Source organism: Eumetopias jubatus, unplaced genomic scaffold, assembly GCF_037043125.1.
Source record: "Eumetopias jubatus isolate StellerSeaLion01/CBP00866 unplaced genomic scaffold, mEumJub1_p1.0 scaffold_8, whole genome shotgun sequence".
Classification (NCBI taxonomy): Eukaryota; Metazoa; Chordata; class Mammalia; order Carnivora; family Otariidae; genus Eumetopias; species Eumetopias jubatus.
Genome location: NW_028274814.1, coordinates 104,314,093 through 104,333,608, shown reverse-complemented (window position 1 = coordinate 104,333,608; position 19,516 = coordinate 104,314,093). Strand labels below are relative to the sequence as shown.

Genomic DNA, 19,516 nt, shown 5'->3' with positions numbered 1-19,516 from the left:
TAAAACTACAACTTGGACTGAAGCACCCTCATGGACATTCGACATAAGAATAGGAGAAAGAAATTAGACAACTAAACAAAATCTCTTCTCTACAGCATCAGTCCCTTACTATCAGCAACCTGAAGAGACAATTGTTACCTGAGAAATCCATTTGTATAAAAATCAAAAGCTTCTGAGGTGTCTCCCAGTTGATTTATATCTTGTGTCTGGATAGTCATACATTTTCACTAGCAATTGACCAGTGAAATCATTGACTTTATCATTGACTTTATCATTAATTTTCTTTAAGGAGAAGTATAATTTTACCACCTACTAAAAGCAATCATTTCCTTCTGTGATTATTTAAACACAATATTAAGCATATCCTATCTAATAAAATCACTCTGAGCTTAAAACTTGCACAACAATTTTTAGTGGAATATTGAAGACCTTACTCACCGACAGCAATCACAATAATAAAACCTTTGTATTTTTAGTAAATGCCATAAAATGAACATGAAGATATTACAAACAGTCTTTGCATTAAAGATTATTGAAATAATATCAGCTGTAACCTCAGAATTCTCCTACCTTTTTTTATTTTCCTCCTACAGAATCACAATTATTTACTTCTGCATTAGCTTAAAATACTAATAAATATCTTGATAACACAGTGCCCAGTATGTAATATGTATGAATATCCAAAGAAGACTAGGTAGGTTTAAAATATCTATGAAATTAGTTGAGATGAAACAAATTAAAAATGGTCATTTAAAACAATGATCTTTTCATAACTACTACCAACAATCTCCTCAATTCTATATTCCTCTTCAATCATCTATCTTCATTGCATTATTTTTACAAACTCGTCCTCCCCTTGGCAGGTAAATGCTAATAATAGGCTAATAATGCCTATTATATTGATCATAGGAAACAGATTCCCCTCTCACTCCACTGAGTTGATCAGGGTCTCTGGAGGCTACATGCCCCATGTTCACCCTCTGAATATTACCAATTTAGTATTATAGATCACACCAGAGGAACTGGTTTGAAGAATTCTATAACCCATTAGAAAAAAGAACCAACATTAGTAATGCAGCAGACTTGTTGACAGAAAGTAACATGTACCAAGAAGCAAAAGGTAGAAATTCAATATTCATAGAAAATTCTGCTTCAGAATCCAAAGGACTACAGAAGGAATGCCAGAAAGTACAAAGGCACAGATGGAGATTTTTACAGCAGAACTATGTGAGGCAGGAATTCTTAACTGCGGAAGTTACTGGAGCATTTTTTTTTTTTTCAAACTGATGTCTGTGTATATTGTGTAGAGCTCATGATAACAGTGTGTGGTGATCTTTCCGAGATTGGGATGTGTTAACCATACACCAGGGCAGTGTAGCATGGAGGTCAAGCTCCTTGGTTCTGAACTCAGATTGCTTACAAATCTCAGTTTACTACATTTTTGACTAAGTGACTTTGACCAAGTTATTTTAACCCCTCTAGTCCTCAGTTTCCTCCTCTATAAAGTGTTAATAACAATACCTTACAGGCATATTTTGAAACCTAAATTATATGATATATGTAAAGTAGTTAACAATAAAAGCTATTGCTATTATTACTGTTATTAATATTAGGGAATCAGTCTCAATTTGAGCATGACATCCAAAGGAGTGATGTGGAATGTGTGTGTGTGTGTGTGTGTGTGTGTGTGTGAAGTTCTCAACAGGAGATATTTTTGGTTTATATTTTCTTTGACTACCACTGAATTTTTTTTAATGTTAGTTTTTTTCTCCATCAAACTTCCATAAGTGTAACAGAAACAACCAAAAACTAAAATGTCAATTTTCTTTTTAATCCATCATCTCTATTTCTCTAAAATTATCTGGCTTTCTTTGGGTATCTATAGCTGACAGATTTCTCCCTAGCTCAGTAAGGCACCAAAAATGCCTTTGATTAGTTGCTTGGGGTTTTTGTAATGGCCCAGTTTTCCTGTAACTATTACTCTAATTTATCCCATCATGAGTCCAGAGTTTGTCCAGTCACTGACAAAATGAACACCGAACACTGTCCTGGATCATCTCACTTGTTTGAATTAGATTTAAGGGGCTATGCCTTCCTCAATAAGTAGGTTTGACAAAAAAGCAGGCTCTAATTTTGCCATTATCTGGCATTTTGACTGAGGATATAACACTGTCTCTTCTTATATCATGCCTTAGTTTAGGTAGCACCTCCTCTTAGACTTCTCACTGCAAATTCGTTGCTTGATGGGGCTAGGAGAGATCCATTATTACTATTAAATCAATAAATTCTCATTCTGATTATATGTAAATAATTATTTTTGCCTACAACGATGGCGAAATAAATTCCTTACATTCTTACCATCACACTAATAGTTTGTTTGATATCTATGACATAATGTTTGAATAATGTTTATAGTCATACATAATGGTAAAAGAGAAGCATTTGGCATATGTCTTGCATCCTTTTTGCCTAAAAAAAATAGCTATCTTCACTCATTAACTCATTCATGTCGTACAAAAACCATTTATTGAGGGCCTCCTAAATGCTGAGAACTTAGTTACACACTCTTTTTATTTTATAAGGAATAAATTTTGACTCAAATACTTAGAAATTTAGATAAATTTTAGAAAGTAAAGACTTTCAGTGAGTTTTACCAAATTACGAACTATTGTTCCCAGACATTATTCAAAAGCTTTTAATCTGAAAATACATCCCACAGAATGCTATAGCAATAGTCTTTATTTAAATGTCACATACCTTCATTGTAATATTCACAGTCAAGCGCTAAAAAATAAAAGAATAAATATTAAACTATAGAAGAATCTGACCCCTTATCTGAAAGTATGCAAAATATGGCTATATGTTTATCAATGACCAAGTGAAAGAACACAGAATGACATCATTACATGGGAACTTCCTCCGAGCAAAGAGGATTCTTTAAGGATGATGTGTTGAAAAATTAAATTTTCTAAGATTATTTTATAGGTAGGCAAATATATCTGCCTACTTAGAAATGTGAAATGAAAGTATTAAAATCTTTAGATGACTGGGGCATCTACATTTACATGAGTAAATGAAAAGTTTAAAAACTCAAATCTGTTTCTTATAATGAGAACAGTGAAATTCCACGGCCATAAGGGGAATGAAGTCATAAACTATTTGAGGATGGTATACAATTTATAGTTCAAATGTTAAACTGACAACAGTCAAACAGAATAGAAAATTTTACCTTGATTTTTATTTTTATAAATCCTTTAGCTACACTATAATTTATCTGTATTGTCAAAGGAATAGAAAATTTAGTTATCTTAGAGAAATTCTATTTGCATGAATTCCATGGTATTTGTCCTGTGATAAGACAAATTAATCTCCTTATAAGATTCCCACCTTATGATGATGTTTTAACTAGGGGTACTCACAACAAATACTGGATGACCTCCAGTGAATAGATACCCCCTCCTGACAACATTTGTACGCATATGCTGCTACACTTGTGCATAAACATTCACAGTCCCCACCGAGATTACAGTTACACGTGTCTTCGTGGCAATTTTTGGCAAAAGAAGTAACATCAATCTGAAAATGAAATGAAAAATGAGTTAATTTCAATAAGTACTAACTCTAACTGATTAAAATTCAACCTTCTGAAAGAAAACTAACTGGTAGATTCTCAAAATTTGGTATTATCAACTTAACACTGCCACCTAGAGTTCTCAGTATCTCAAAGCTCTAATATGGACCAAAGGAGAATTTATTAGGCAAACGTAAGATCAAAGAACCAGCAAAACAGGTAATGGGTTTAAAAAAAATTTAATTTCAACACCTGCAATATAATAATATTTTGATATTTTGTAGAACTTCATTGTTTCATTATTAGCATATTCACATGGAATTAAAAGAATGTTCTATTACCAATTGTACTTTTAGTGATTTTTATGAATACCTTAAACCATTTTTTTAAACTTCCATTGGGGCCTAAAATTATTATGTTGGGAAGGCATTTAGAAATTTAAATTACTCCATCTTGGTATATGCTTTTTTTTAAAGATTTTATTTATTCATTTGAGACACACAGAGAGAGAGAGAGCATGAGCAGGGAGAGACGCAGAGGGAAAGGGAGAAGCAGGCTGTCCACTGAGCAGGGAGCCCAATGTGGGGCTCGATCTTAGGACCCTGGAATCATGACCTAAGCTGAAGGCAGACGCTTAACCATCTGAGCCACCCAGGCGCCCTAATTGGTATATGCTTTTAAGACCGTTTTAAATGTGCCACTACTAATACTTTTAAACTATACATTGAGTTGAGGAGAAGAATGTCCATGCAGCAATGTTCTCTGAAGAAAAACAAATATTTATGGCTTTGACCAATCATTTCTGACTTTGAGGATGTATAAATGCTTCATAAACTAGAACAGAATATCACAAATAATATGTACAAATGTATGCTGTTAAATAAGATGGATTGAGGGAGAAAATAAATCAAATAAATGCATCACTTCTACCGACAAACAAACTACCAAGTTTGTCTTCCTGACAATGGTTAGGTAGTCCACCTGAAAAGCCAACAGTTAGTTAAATTATTTGTCCTGTTCATGTCGGTGTTACAGATACAGCAGTACCCATGCAAATATGAAAGTTTAGTAAAGTATTCACTTACCACATTGTGACAAGGAGCAAAAACATCGCTGTACAAAATGGAGCACTCTTTCTTGGCATAAGGAAATTTGTTTTGATGTGCCTCACAGGGTTTAAATAATTCACTTGGGGTTTCACACTGTTGAGGAGAAATAAGGGAGAAGAGAAAGTTTTCAAAGGGTAACTTCTGAGGCTGAAACCAGAGTAAACTATTCTGACTCCATCCATTACAATCACATCTCGTATATTCTCATTCTTTTATTTATTTATTTAAATATTTTATTTATTTATTTGAGAGAGACAAAATGAGAAAGAGAGAGCATGAGATGGGGGAGGGTCAGAGGGAGAAGCAGACTCCCTGCTGAGCGGGGAGCCCGATGCGGGACTCGATCCGGGGACTCAAGGATCATGACCTGAGCTGAAGGCAGTCGCTTAACCAACTGAGCCACCCAGGTGTCCCATCATATAGTCTCTTTCTCTTAGACAGGTTTTACCTAAAGCATCTGTGCTCAGCCAACTCAAGAGTATATATTATTTTTGTAAACAAGCATACTATTAAAATTCTGGTGATATTAGAGAGTAGAGGTAAACAGTTTTTAAATTTGTCTCAAATGCAGTCATTAAAAAATTATGTGAGCAAATGATTCTCTTTCTTTTCATTTTCAGCTCTTTCATTTCTGTCACAGCCATCCTCTGAGGAGTTGTATATGCCCACGTATCTCCAGGCTAACCTCCCACATACTTCAGCATTTGGTCTCTGCCTCTTCTAATTCACCTCCCTGAAACCACCCTGGAAATGTCATCAATGATCTCTTCATTAGAGTTGTCTAAATATAAAGGCAGTGTTTCGGTCTCCATCTCACATGACCTTTCACTACCTTTGACTCTATTTATTACTTTGCCCTTCTTAAATGTCTCTCCTCATTTACTTCTTGTGATACCGTTTTATTCTGGGTTTCTTCCTAATTCAATGGCTGCTACTCCCCATTCTTCTGCCCCCTCCCTTCTGTGCAGAGCTTGATCCTCAAACCTCTATTTTTCTCATTCTGTATGCTTCTCATGGCTTCAAAAACCTGTATATATATATATACTAGTAACTGCCAAATCTATATTTCCAGCTCAAATTTCTTTCCCGAATCTCAAAACTGGACATCTCCCACATAAATTTCTCTGTAGCTTATCTCTCAATGCATCCTAGCCTGTACTTATCTCGACACAATCGTACCGTCCCCACTTTCCTCTACCGTCATCTCTCCTCTTTGCCTTGCCTCAGGGAACAGTACCAGCAACTACCCAATAAGCCAAGAAGTTAGGAGACTTTCTTGAATTCTCCAGATTCATCCTTCCTAAATGCAATCTTTCAACAGATGCTGATGATTTTAATCTTTAATGCCTCTCAAACTATATAGTTTTCTAAATCTTCACTGACTTAACCTTACCAGATGCGTTATAAGAACATCCTAACTAGTTTAGGGCCTTAGATCCTAGCACTCATACCTTGCAGCTCTATACTTTGCATTCCAGCCATTGACTACTTCAAACCCTCCAGGGCCTCCATATTGAATTTTGAAATTCCCATTAGGCACCTGTCTTCCTGATACCTTCTAATAAGCTGCTCCCTCCTTTGCTGCTACACCATTTCCCAACATCTTCACTTTTCTAGCTCTTGTGTCTTGTAGGATTCAACCCAATGGCACCTTCTTTGGGAAACTTCCTTTGACCATAATGAAGCCAATGCTTTGTTCACCTCTATCAAAGCACCTACCTCATATTTTCATTCTTAATTTTTCTACCTCAACTACTAACCTAGACTCTAAATTCCTAATGACAGAGGCTGTGTTTTAATCATATTATGGGTTCATATAACCTGGAAAACATCTAAGTGCAAAATTGAACTTACCAAATGAAAAAACTTTTTTTTAATTTTTAGTTTTTCCCATTAGGTATGAATAAGAATACATATTATAGTGAGTATAAAATTCTTTGATTACTCCAAATATTTAAGTATTAAAATTGGTTATTCCTTAATTCATTTTAAAAGGACAAATGTAAGATAATTTCTTCAAAGACTTCTAAATACAACAAGATATTTGAGAGCCATAATAAAAAGGATTTTGTATCTCTCCATAAAGTAGATAGTTCATATATTAAACAAAATGTTTATACTTTTCATCTTAAATATGCTGCTTAAATTTTACTGAATTAGGTGAATGTTTTATCCCAGCCCCTTCTTATGTTTTTAAAGAAATTTAGATATATTATGTAAATTAGGTAAAGTGGAAAGCAATTAACCAGATAGTAACCAATCAGAAAGCTGTAGTTATGGACACCACTTTCAGCTAGAAAGAAAAATAGGCTAAAAAGAAAAAGGAGAAGAAAAGAGTAACACTAATTTCCAATTTGACTCTGTTCTCTGAGTTAGCTCAGCATTTCTCAAAGTGTGGCCCACAGGACACTATTTCCTTGACAACTAATACATAAAAACAGGTTCTGTGTCAATAAGTTGGGAAATCCTTCAGATTCATCCCTCCCATGGAAGCTTATAATTCCTCAAGAAATCCTTCAAAAGGGAAATATGTCTAACCTAATTTATTCAAATTCCTCCTAGAGGTAGCTGACCACAGATCCATTCTCTACCCATCCCCACCCCATACACAACCATGTCTGGAGAACAAATGGTAAGAAATTCTGCCTTCATTTTTTCATTGCTTTTAGTTGGCAAAAGTTATATTATCAGAAATATAAATATATTGATAAAGCATTTGCTATGGAAGGAAAAGCATGAGATTAAAAGATATGAATTTGAATATCACCTCTGCTTCTTTCTGGACATATACTATTAAGCAAGAATTTAATCTTCCTGAGCCTCAATTTCTTCATCTATCATATAGAGGCAACACCCTCTACATTACAAGATTGTCACAAGCTTTACAGGAGAAGGTAAATGTGAAAGTAATTTGAGTTATGAATTACTATACAAATATGACATAAAATAGTATTATCTAAATAAATTTTCCTATAAGAATAAAACGATTGAGTGAATAAATATACCAAAAAATATTTGTTAAGTTCTATAATACATATATTCTACTTACCTGCCCTAATGCCCAACTATCTCCAAATACTTGGGCATTTCTCACTTCTATGTTATTGGAAGTGGTCATATCATTTGAAGTACATTTGTCAAAGTTTCCACATAATCCTGATAGTTTGTTCTAAAGTGAAAGAAAATTATCATGAATTATGAAATATTCTATTTTCACTTCAACATTTAAGGTCTCATTCACTAAAAATTTTTAGAGATTTAAAATAGACATTTTAAGAATTTCCACAACCATGTAAATGTTTCAAGATATTTTCATATCTATTTAATTATATTTAAGTTATTTTAAGTTCTTAACAGTGTTTCACCATCTTCCAAATTTTATCTATCTACACTTACCATTGTCTAAAAATTTTTAAAGATTTAAAATAGACATTTTAAGAATTTCCACAACCATGTTAATATGTTTCAAGATATTTTCATATCTATTATATTTAACAGTTATTTTAAGTTCTTAACAGTGTTTCACCATCTTCCAAATTTTATCTATCCACACTTACCATTGTCTTAGCATTGATACAAGCAATAATATAAGTAACTTGGAGAAGTATAATATAGGCACTACAGTATATTTTGTATATATTCATATACATACACATTTTTAAGGATGAAAAAATCCACCTCCAGATATGCTGAAGAATTTGTAACACTATAAATGTTAAAACAATAAAAATAATAAATTTTTCTCTAGGTCATACTTTGAAAAGCCAAAACATTCAAAACATAACTTCTAAAGAAAAAGTTAACTTTAATATTCATGTGTCATGCCGCCATTAGACAATAAATAGAAACCACATTTTACTTCACATTTATAAAGGTTGTTATAGGTTATGAAATGGTTACTGAAAGTGCCAGATGAATTATTCATGTCAACCTTACCCACTGCATTTTCTCAAATAATGTGAAAGGCTTTACTCTTAGGGGAGCAAGATAACCCAAAAGTACAAAGAAGAATCATCTTCCTAAAACAACGGAAATCCACCTTAAAACATTGAAATTAAACAAACTGAATGCTCTCTTCATGTACTGCAGAATGGAATGCAGCCTTTAGCCAATGCGGTAGGCTGCCCAAGTCTCCAGCAAATCTGACAATAACTCTGGGATTGCAACTGTCATGACCACAGCTTCTCATAGTGCCTCTACTCTAAGAAGCCACAATAACTATCCAAAGACAATGGCCACTTCCTCCATTGGTCACCCAACAATTTAAGGCAGCAGTAAAAGGGGAGATGTAGAGGAATAATTGGTTCATTTACTTCCAAAAAGTAGGGAAAGAGAGGATAAATAATAAAGAATAGCAGAGAAACATGGTTGAAGAAGTATGGCAATGACTAAATTGTTTCACTTGCATCAAAGAAATGCAAGAAGCCAGCAAACCCCTAGTAATAGATTTATGGACTTTATCTCGCTTGAGGTTGAGAGAAAATGATTTCAATATACAATCATATCTGAAATGTACAACATATTAAAATCTTTAAGAATATGTATCTTTTCCACAGTCTTATAAGAATATGTTGTTACCATCCCGATTTTTCCCTAACTTGCCACACATTATATCCATAAGGCTGAATTTCAAGTTCAGATAAACCGGATTTTTAAAAATATATTAATAATTTCAAAAACTTCAATATATAAATTTAAAATATTTAATAAGATTTAAAAAAATAAACACACTTAATATTTATACAATATTTAACAGAAAACAATATTTAAAACAATTTAAAATAGAAATTGCCAAAAATTCTAAACAGCCCAGATTGAATCTTCAACCATGAATAAATAAAACAAACTAGTACATCCATACAATGGAATACTACTCAACAGTATAAAGGAACAAACTATTAATTCATTCAGCAGTATGGGTGAATCTTAAATGTATTTTGCCAAGTCAAAGAAGCCAGACTCAACAGGCTGCATAAAGGCAAAACTATAGAGATGAAAAATAGATCAGTAGGAGTTGACAGTAAAGGGGCGACATGGGAGAAATCGGGGAGCTGAGAGGTCTGTTCTATAGTTCTATATAGAACTCTGGTGGTAGATAGACAACTCCACACATTTGTTAAAATCCATAGAACTCTAGACCATAACTTTTTTTAATAAATGTACTATGTTCAAACTTAAAAAAATCCAGAATGTGGAGGAAAAGATGGAATGCAGAAGGTAATAAATGAATCTAACTGTATGACAAACTTATCATATAACCATGCTGAAAGGGATGGGAAGAAAGAAGCTGACCTAAGTAACTTTGGAAAACTGGTTACTCTAAGGTTAAAGTCAAAAAGAACTGTACACAACACTGTACTCCCATTGGTAAGAGTTTTCTTCACTGGGTTATGAGTTAGTAATTCTGATAATATAACTTGTTTCTTAAAGAAAATATCAATTATTTTATTTCCATAAAACATCTAAAGGTAAATGTAACTTCATTTCTTACATCTCACTTGGATTGGCCTACCAAATAGGTTGACCTACCTTCCACTGGGGTCCAACTTTGATATGAATGGTTGTCTTTCTATCCCAAAGAATAGTGATATCATTCTCTGGAAAGTATACTGCTATGTAGTACCCTGCCTTCCAAAGCTGGTATGTAGGTTTATTTTCCAGAAAAAAACCTGATTGTTTCTTTAAAAAAAAAAAAAGAAAAAGAAGAAGGAAAGAAAAAAAAATGAATTCCTTGTTCGTTAACCAAAGTTTAAACATTAATTATAATCCAAAACTTAACCCACCAATAAGTATCTATGTACTAGTATTTTTGCTTGGCTCTGTCTTTTCCAAATTCTGTAGTAAAAGACAAAACAAATGCATAAAATAGGAAATATATAAGTTGGTAATGAGACACAATATGATAGATGGGCTCAATATGGATAAATAAGCAAAAGTATTTCTGCTTTAGAAAAGAGCATAAACAAAAGCATAGACATACAGTACATTAAGGGTAAGGTGATATACCCGCTGCCTCAGAAATTCTATGCTGATGATGAATAATATGGTTAAGTACTAAAAATATATGATGTTGAGGGCGCCTGGGTGGCTCGGTTGGTTAAGCGACTGCCTTCGGCTCAGGTCATGATCCTGGAGTCCCGGGATCGAGTCCCACATCGGGCTCCCTGCTCAGCAGGGAGTCTGCTTCTCCCTCTGACCCTCTTCCCTCTCGTGCTTTCTATCTCTCATTCTCTCTCTCTCTCTCAAATAAATAAATAAAATCTTTAAAAAAATAAAATAAAATAAAATAAAATAAATAAAAATATATGATGTTACCTGCATAACTGAAAAACAGAAACACGGAGTGTGTGTGTCCTCTTTCTCTGTATATGTATGTATATACAGGTAGATAGGTAGATCTATAGATAGATAAGTAGATCTAACTATCTTTATCCATCTATAACTGTACCTATATTTATATCTATATCTATATCGGGAGAGAGAGAGAATGGGGAGATGAATTTCCATTAAAGGGACTTGGAAAGTTTTCTTGCAAGGAGTGGGATATGAATGGATCTGTAAGAGGCCATACATAGGAAGGTGTACAGAGCTGGAAATGAGAATGGAGAAGAAATCATCCCAAGCAAAAGTAGTAACTTGAATAGAGACTTAGAGGCAAGAAAATTCAAAATTTGTTCAGGACTAAGGAGAGCACCAAAGGGCTAGACCATGGATTCCATGGCAAGCATAATCAGAGACCTTTTTGCAGCAAAGTTATCCATACAATCAAGGGCTGCTATTCTATGTGCAAAATGCATTCAATAAGAGCTTTTGAATAGGAAAGTGAGAGACCATGTTTATATTAAAGGAAAATAATCTGTGTGCTATAAATAATAACATTAAAGAGAAACTAGAGATGGAAGCTGTTGGGAAAATTAAGAGTACCTTTAGCCTAAAGAACAAATATGCAGTGTTCCTTATGAGCAGGGGCTATACCCCATAAAAGATTACATTAAATCTGACATTGTAATTAACTCATATAATAACTTTAAAAATACATGGTTAAATCAGAGTAACTAAAGCAAATTTAGCCAGAAGCAAAATAAAAATTGTGAAGGGGATATACAATCCTTTGATTATACAATAACAAAATCATAGTTTGGGAATATTATTTTAGAAACATTCCTTAGCACAAGGTAAATAAACTTAGTCATATCCACAAAGAGTTTTCAGTCTTCTAGACCAAGGTCAAACTTACAAGGACTCAGCATATTATAAGTAATAGTATATACTGTGTAAACATATATATGGTTAATGGATTCTACTTAACTTCTTTTCCTTCTACTCCCAAGTGCCAACTTGGAGTTATGGGGCAAGGCCCTGGGTGCCTATGTGGGTCTGCACTCAACCTGGGAGTATCCTTGTTCCTGTGTGAGCAAGGTCTTAAATAATAAAGAAACACACACACACACACACACACACACACACACACACACACACACACACACACACACACACCCCATGATAGGTCAAAAGAGACAGCAAAACAAAGGGAGAAAAAAAAATCCTGTTTGAACAAGGGGCATCACATTTTCATTCTTCATTAGGCCCATACAATGTGTAGCCTGCCCTGCCCCCAAGTCACTCTCTGCCATAGAACCTATTTTTATCATTTTGATTATATTTTTTACTACCTTTCTATTATATGATTTGTCTTTGGCTTTATAATCTGTCTTCTCCTAAGGAATGTTAGCTCCTTGAAAGATGTACTTTGTCAAGTTTATAGCAGTAGCCTCAGCTTCTAGATCAAGGTGTGATTTATATATTTTTAAAAAAACCTTCCTGCCATGGCCTATTCACAGGTCTCACTTCCAGCCTGATCAGCAAGAATTAAAGCAAGTAAGCGGAATATTTGTATAGCTCCTTTCAATCCATAAAAAACTTTTTCATGTATTTTCCTATTAAAGTTCCCTTGGACTGATTGACATATCTTTAGAACTTAAAAATAATTTTTGGATAAGGCAGGCAGTTTATCATTAGACTTCTTTCAGGTTGTTGTTGCATCCATTATCCTGATGTAAAAGGTATCTTTTCTATTTGCCCGTAGAGGTAAAAATCCTTCATTTTTACTAAACAGGGAAGTTTACCACAAGAAACAGTTCTCTTTGGTCAAAAAGGGATAGTGTGCTCCTTTCTTTTCAGATTAGGAAGTAAAGATGCTGCTTTCCATTAGAAAAGGGAGGGTGTTGTGAATTGCCCAAAATCAAGACCTCCACTTCAGATGAGAATTATAGCACTTTCAACAAACCTGACTGATGTTAGAAAGAAAAGTTACAAATGTGGAGAATGAAAACATTTAAAGTGCAACTTAAATAAATTCATAAAACATTTATATCTTACATGTTTGACAAAACAAAATTGTGTGTTTATTGAAAGAATAACAGTTTTTTTTTCTTCCCCTCGATGAGCAATCCATCTGCCAAAAATAGTGGTACTTATTTTCACTTCTGATGTTCAAGAAAAAATATTAGCAGGGGATTTGTTAGGGTCACACTATTTTTATGACTTTCCTTTATCTTACTTCATACTTCACAACTGATACGGAGATTCATCGACACCTGCATACAGGTGAACATTGGAAGTTGAAAGTTACACTGAACTGTAATTACCACTTCAAAAATGTGTCAAATTGTTTCTACAAGAGCATTTACTATTTTCTCTTCAGTTTTTTTCTTAAAAAAAAAAAAAACATATTCTTGGTCTTAGAACCTTCACCTATAAATGAATATCCAGCTGCTGGCTATGCCAAACTGCAGTGATTACTTTCAAAAGATGTCAACATCACATAGAAACTCTGTTTTGCCAAAAGCTCGATTGCTGCCTGGTTGGTCTCAATATTTCTGATTGAAATAGAAGCTGTGATCTACAGCCCTGATTCTCAAGGTTTAGTGTGCAGAAGAATCGGGGGGTACCATTAAAAAAAAATACTGATCTTCAGGGGCACCTGGGTGTCTCAGTCAGTTAAGCATCTGCCTCCGGTTCAGATCATGATTTCAGGGTCCTGGGATCAAGCCCTGCATCGTGCTCCCTACTTAGCAGGGAGTCTGCTTCTACCTCTGCCTCTGCCCCTCCCCCAGCTCTCTCTCTCTTTCTCACTTAGCTCTCAAATTCATAAATAAAATCTTTTAAAAAAAATACTGATCTTCATTCTCAACCTCAGCCATTCTAATTATGAGGGGAGGCCCAGGAACCAGCTTTTAGAGTAGATAGTCCAGATGATTTTTTTTAAAGATTTTATTTATTTATTTGAGAGAGAGATAGAATGAGAGAGAGAGAGCACATGAGAGGGGGGAGGGTCAGAGGGAGAAGCAGACTCCCCGCTGAGCAGGGAGCCCGATGTGGGACTCAATCCAGGGACTCCAGGATCATGACCTGAGCCGAAGGCAGTCGCCCAAACAACTGAGCCACCCAGGCGCCCGAGTCCAGATGATTTTAATACACATTTATAGACCAAACTGTGAGAAACACTATTCTAAAACTTTTTTACTTGTAAAATAAGTTCAAATATCTTACACCATTGAAGAGCGTCCATGGTCTGGAACCAGCCTCCTATCTACTGCCCTGGTTCCCATGCTCCCTGCTTTAGAGTCAGTCTGGATACTCCCCACTGAATCTCTTTGCCACACCCTCCCTCCACTATCCCCACATACTTCAACCAAACTAAATCACTTGCAGTTCTCCAAACAAGCCATTTTATCTTTCAACTCGGTTCCTTTCAACATGACCATTCTTCTATATTGATTGCCTTTCTACGCTTTCTCTTCACCTGGCTAATACCTGCTCATCCTTTAAGACTCAGTTCTAATCATTTAATCCAAAGCATATCTTCTGAGCCTTCAAAATATAAGGAGAGTGAAGTAGAGGAAGAAAGTCATTTCTTGAAATCCATTATCTCATTTAATCATCATATGAACCTAAGAAGTAGATTCTATAATCATCCCAAATTTACAACTGGGAAAGCTGCAGCTTGAAGAGGTGAAGGAAATTGCCCAAAGTGACACAACCAGCAAGAGATAGAACAGGGGTTCTAGGTGAGTACCGACTGACTCCAAAGTCTACACCCTTAACAACTACCCTAAACATCCAAGGCTGGTTTCTTCTCAGCGATTCCCATACTGTCCTATACACACTCCTACTATAACACATTCCATGCGCATTCTTGTTTATTTGAATAGCTCCCTCCCCTGAGTATAATTCCCTAAAGGCAAGCACAGTGTCTTTTCACTGTTTCAGTCCCAATAATTAATAGAGATTTTGGTAGATAGTAGACGAATGAATGAATGAAATGTAGTCATGCTTTCAAAGTGGGCAGGCTCCAAGAGTACAGGAATAAAGGAGACAGTGGTCCCGCTTCTCATAGAATTTGTAAACAAATGGGAGAAGCAGACAACCACACAAGTAATTTCACTAATGTGTGCTATATGTCCTAACAGGGTGCTTGAAGGTATGAAGGAGTTAAGATGAGACCTATCACAGAAGAATAAGTTAAAGAAAATGCAGATCCAGGCAGGAGCAATGACATTCATGAAGAAACAGAGGTGAGAGAAAGAATAGACCGTCTGAAGAACTAATGAAAGGTCCAACTTCTGGAACATGCGTTCGGAGCAGAAAATGAGGAGACGTGAGGCAGGAGAGGTGACAATGGTCAGACTGGTAAGGTCTTATCAGAGAACTGGGAAGTCATCTGAAAGTTTTGAAGCACTAGACTGATGGGAGATTAGATCCCTATTTTAGAAAAAAAGCCACCCTGGCTGCAGGATGGCAAGGTAAGAGGAGAGGAACTAATTTGGGAAGCTAAGCGCCTAGTGCGGAAGTTGGTGCTGTCCTCCAGATAACTGGTGATGGTTGCTAGGGCCAGAATGGTGACCATGGGTTTGAAGAAAAGAGGAAAGAATTGGAATACGGAGAAGCAGACTATTAACAAAAGAGACTGGGGCGCCTGGGTGACTCAGTCTGTTAAGCGTCTGCCTTTGGCTCATCAGGATCCTGGGGTCCTTGGATCAAGCCCCGCATCGGGCTCCCTTCTCTGTGGTGATACTGCTTCTCCCTCTCCCTCTGCCCCTCCCCCCCCAACTGGTGCTCTTTCTCACGCTCTCTTTCTCTCTCTCTCTCTCTCAAATAAATAAAATCCTTAAAAAAATAAATAAGCAAAAGAGACAAGTCACGTATGATTTACTGAAGCCACATAAAAAAACAGAGAAAATCTAAATCTAGTAACCACTTGCAGAAAAACTACCCTGAATTGTTTCTATTTTGTTTTCAGTATTCTTAGGAGAAGTTAAAATGATCCTAAAAGAAATAATTTACTAACCTGTTTGTAAGGAATATCATTCAGGTAAATTTCAGTATCCCCAACTGATATCAAAACACTTTTGGAACAAACAATATCGTTGTCAAAGCATTTCTTGTTTTGGGCAATGACAGATATATCTGAATCATCTGCACTCTGAAATGTCAAAAATAATGCATTAATACAAGTATATATTATATGTAATTGTTGGTTATATTTTATTAACAAACCTTAAAGAAGACTAACAATGGATTGTATTGAAATTAAAATACAGCTTATCTCAAAAAATTAAATAAAATACAGCTTATCTCTAAAATAAAAATCATTCTGATCTAATAATGTAAAAATTTTATAAAAATATACCAAAATAGTTCAATATCAAAATATTTATCTTCAATATCTTTTGTTAAAATTTTGTTCTAACAAAACTTTTTTTCTATTTTATTATTATAGCTCCAATTTATCAACCAATTTCTTTTCAACAAATACCCAAGGCATGTCACTTAGGGGAATTTTAAAAGAAATATTTTCATTTTAGGCGACATTTTTGTTATATTTTTAAAAATTTTCTGGCTAAACAATTATCTGCCTACAGGTTAAATTTGAAATAGATACAAAACTTTGGTAGTGTTAGTAAATACAATAATGCGTATCATTTGAGGGCTTCCATTGAACATTACATATGATATTTAATTCTTTTTTTTAAAGATTTTATTTATTTATTTGAGAGAGAGAGAATGAGAGACAGCACGAGAGGGAAGAGGGTCAGAGGGAGAAGCAGACTCCCTGCTGAGCAGGGAGCCCAATGTGGGACTCGATCCCGGGACTCCAGGATCATGACCTGAGCCGAAGGCAGTCGCTTAACCAACTGAGCCACCCAGGCGCCCAATATGATATTTAATTCTTAAGATAATTTTTAAGTTATTATCTCCACTTGACAGATCAGGAAGTGAAGTTAAGTAGGATTAACTGGTTGTCCAAAGTCACTTAGTTAAATAAGAGCAGAGACAGAGTTCAAAACCCTAATTTTTTTTTATTATGCTATTTGTAGAGAAATTAGGGAGGGTCTAGCAATGATTGAGGTGAAAAGTCAATTGTAAGTTGAAGGGAGTTCTTCGATTTAGCCCTGTATACTCTCAATCGGACTCCTTCACCTCCCACCTCACCTCTACCTTCCTTCAGCCACTCCCAGCTGCATCCACTAAGAACACATTCTCTAGAATCAGGGTTTCTTTTTTGGTATCAGTTTCCTGGGTGGGCTTCTGTGGCTCTACAGACCCTGAAAATTCATTGTAAAATGTTGTTTTTTGATGATTTTTCTAAGAAGAAAGTCCATGGTTTTCATCAGATTTTAAAGTGGTCCTTATCCCTCCAAAAATTAAAAGCCACACTGCTCTAAGAGGGCTCTTGCTAACTTGTGAAAGGTGGGGATTTCACCAGAAAGAACATGGCATTTCTCTTTGAACTCTATGTCCAATTTTCAAAGGCCCACACACATTTCCTGAATTCTTTTCATTTTTAGATATATGGGTCAGTGTTTATTTTCAAAGTGAAAAAGTCCTTAAATATCTGCAAATCATACAGGTATAAATTCTCTATACTTAGTTTTTTCATATCATCAGCAATATGAACACTAGCTCAATACTTCTTTTGGTTTGGCCAAATTCTTTCTGTCTTATAAGTAATTACTATAGCATAGTGCCAAGAGGATAGGTTTTCAATGAATGGTGTTGACAAAGTAATTAATGCATCCTTCTGTGACCCACTTTTCCCTCCTTCCTTCATAGGAACTGAAAGCTTTTGCTTCTTAAACAATCCTTTTGCAAAGCATTGCCCAAATTTTGAAAAGGAGAATAATAAAGGTCGTTAAGATGAATATGGCATTGTACTACTCAAAGAAATCATGCCACATTTTCTGCCTTTATGAACAATTTTCAAAGAAGAAAAAATATATATAATTCAGGGTTTTGTTTTGTTCTTCCTCTTGAGAAAACATTTAGATTAAGGGATGTGAAAAGCCAGCTGAAAGGCTTTTTATTGCCATTACATTTCTATTATTATTAATTAAAGTTCCTCAGTGTTAGATTAGTCTTTATATTAAACTCAGAAATGCCACAAAATATTCTATATTGTATAGTCTGCCTTGTAATATCATGTTATTGCTGACAGCAACTTGAAACAATATCAATTCCTAAGAGTCAAGTTTCTATAATTTTCATTTCTAATATATTTCAAGTTAATATTAGGTTTGGAGATAATGCTACAGAGTTGCTAAGCAGCATAATAAGTAATGATTATAAAGCTAGAGGGAAAATGTCAACATCAGTGTACCACATGGATTCCTCAAACCCTTTATTCTGAGGTACTGGAAACATTTATAGAAAATATTCTCCCAAGTGATTCCAAAACAAAATGTCAGCACTTCTCAAGGTAGAATATTATTTTACTCAAATGTCATTCAATCTAAGCACCTGTCATAGCCACTACCCCTTTTAAGGGTAAGTATCCCACACAAAGTTCCTGCTAATACAGTAGCCTCAGGAAGCCATGTTTCATGTCCCAAAGCAGTACATTCACCAATGGGCCAACAGAGTTCTGTTCTATTTTTTTTAAATGTGAAAGAGATTTATTGAGGAGATGTTTTGAATTATAAAGGGGCAAAGTAGGCAGAGTCTGACACCTGTGAGGGGGAAAGAGCAAAAACGAAGACTGGGTAGGAAGAGTTTCTAACAGCAGCACAGTAACAAGAAAATTCTGGGGAAGCTCATGGGGAGTCCTTGACCCAATGTCACCCATCAGGGGAGTGGGCCAGCATACTCATTTTCTGCAGCCCCACCATACTCATTCATTGGCTAAGAACAGCTGAGGGGAAGTGTGGCTTCAGCAGGAACACAGTGGGGGATCCAATGGGGCAACAGCTGGAGTTCTCAGTCAACTCTGCTTCCCACAAGAGGAGATCTGAATGATGCATTTCCATTGCTGCTACATGAGTTTTTGGAAGTCTTCAGGTTTTTTCATTAATGTTTGGTGGATATAAAGACCATAAATGTTTTCACGCCACCACATTTTATCTCTATATTTGATAGCTGTCATGAAACATGTTATGAAGTTAATAATGTGTGGCTTAAAAATCAATACATGTCCTTTTCATTTCCAATCTTCATATTGAGTAGGTTCTGGGCTTCTAGGTCCACCTTTTTCTTTGGTAACAGGATTAACATAATCTGGAAATTTTGTCAATGGTACTTTCTCTAAATTAGAATCTTCTAGTGCATCAAAATGACCTTCTGGTAACTGTGGCTTCTTAAGAGATTGTTTGAGGGGTTCAGATTTTTCTCCTTGAGAACTCACTTTCCTCACACAATGACACGGAAGGGGTGATCTTGCCACCCTTCCCACAGTGGCTGGGACACAGCCAAGCCACTGGGCTAGCCCTGATATGGTCATGGTGCCAACTCAGGCCAACAGAGTTTAATGTAAGCATGAAAAGAAAGAACTCTAGCCTGT

At 35.3% G+C, this 19,516-nt stretch overlaps 1 protein-coding gene and 1 pseudogene across 3 annotated transcripts in view; both read right to left on the bottom strand.

Annotated features, from left to right (window-relative positions):
* The window catches only part of OTOGL (otogelin like), a 128,157-nt gene that overhangs the window by 46,151 nt on the left and 62,490 nt on the right, over positions 1 to 19,516 (bottom strand). For 2 of the 3 annotated variants that reach the window (XM_088025646.1, XM_028105500.2), the window contains exons 26-31: positions 16,031 to 16,165; positions 10,210 to 10,359; positions 7,730 to 7,849; positions 4,657 to 4,773; positions 3,420 to 3,576; positions 2,758 to 2,784 (exon numbers count right to left, since the gene is read on the bottom strand). In XM_088025646.1, coding sequence (XP_087881772.1) covers positions 2,758 to 2,784; positions 3,420 to 3,576; positions 4,657 to 4,773; positions 7,730 to 7,849; positions 10,210 to 10,359; positions 16,031 to 16,165 — 706 coding nt within the window. The remainder of the gene's footprint in view (positions 1 to 2,757; positions 2,785 to 3,419; positions 3,577 to 4,656; positions 4,774 to 7,729; positions 7,850 to 10,209; positions 10,360 to 16,030; positions 16,166 to 19,516) is intronic. The other variant, XM_028105502.2, reaches the window with a different exon arrangement.
* LOC148163793 (succinate dehydrogenase assembly factor 4, mitochondrial pseudogene) lies at positions 19,157 to 19,456 on the bottom strand (annotated as a pseudogene).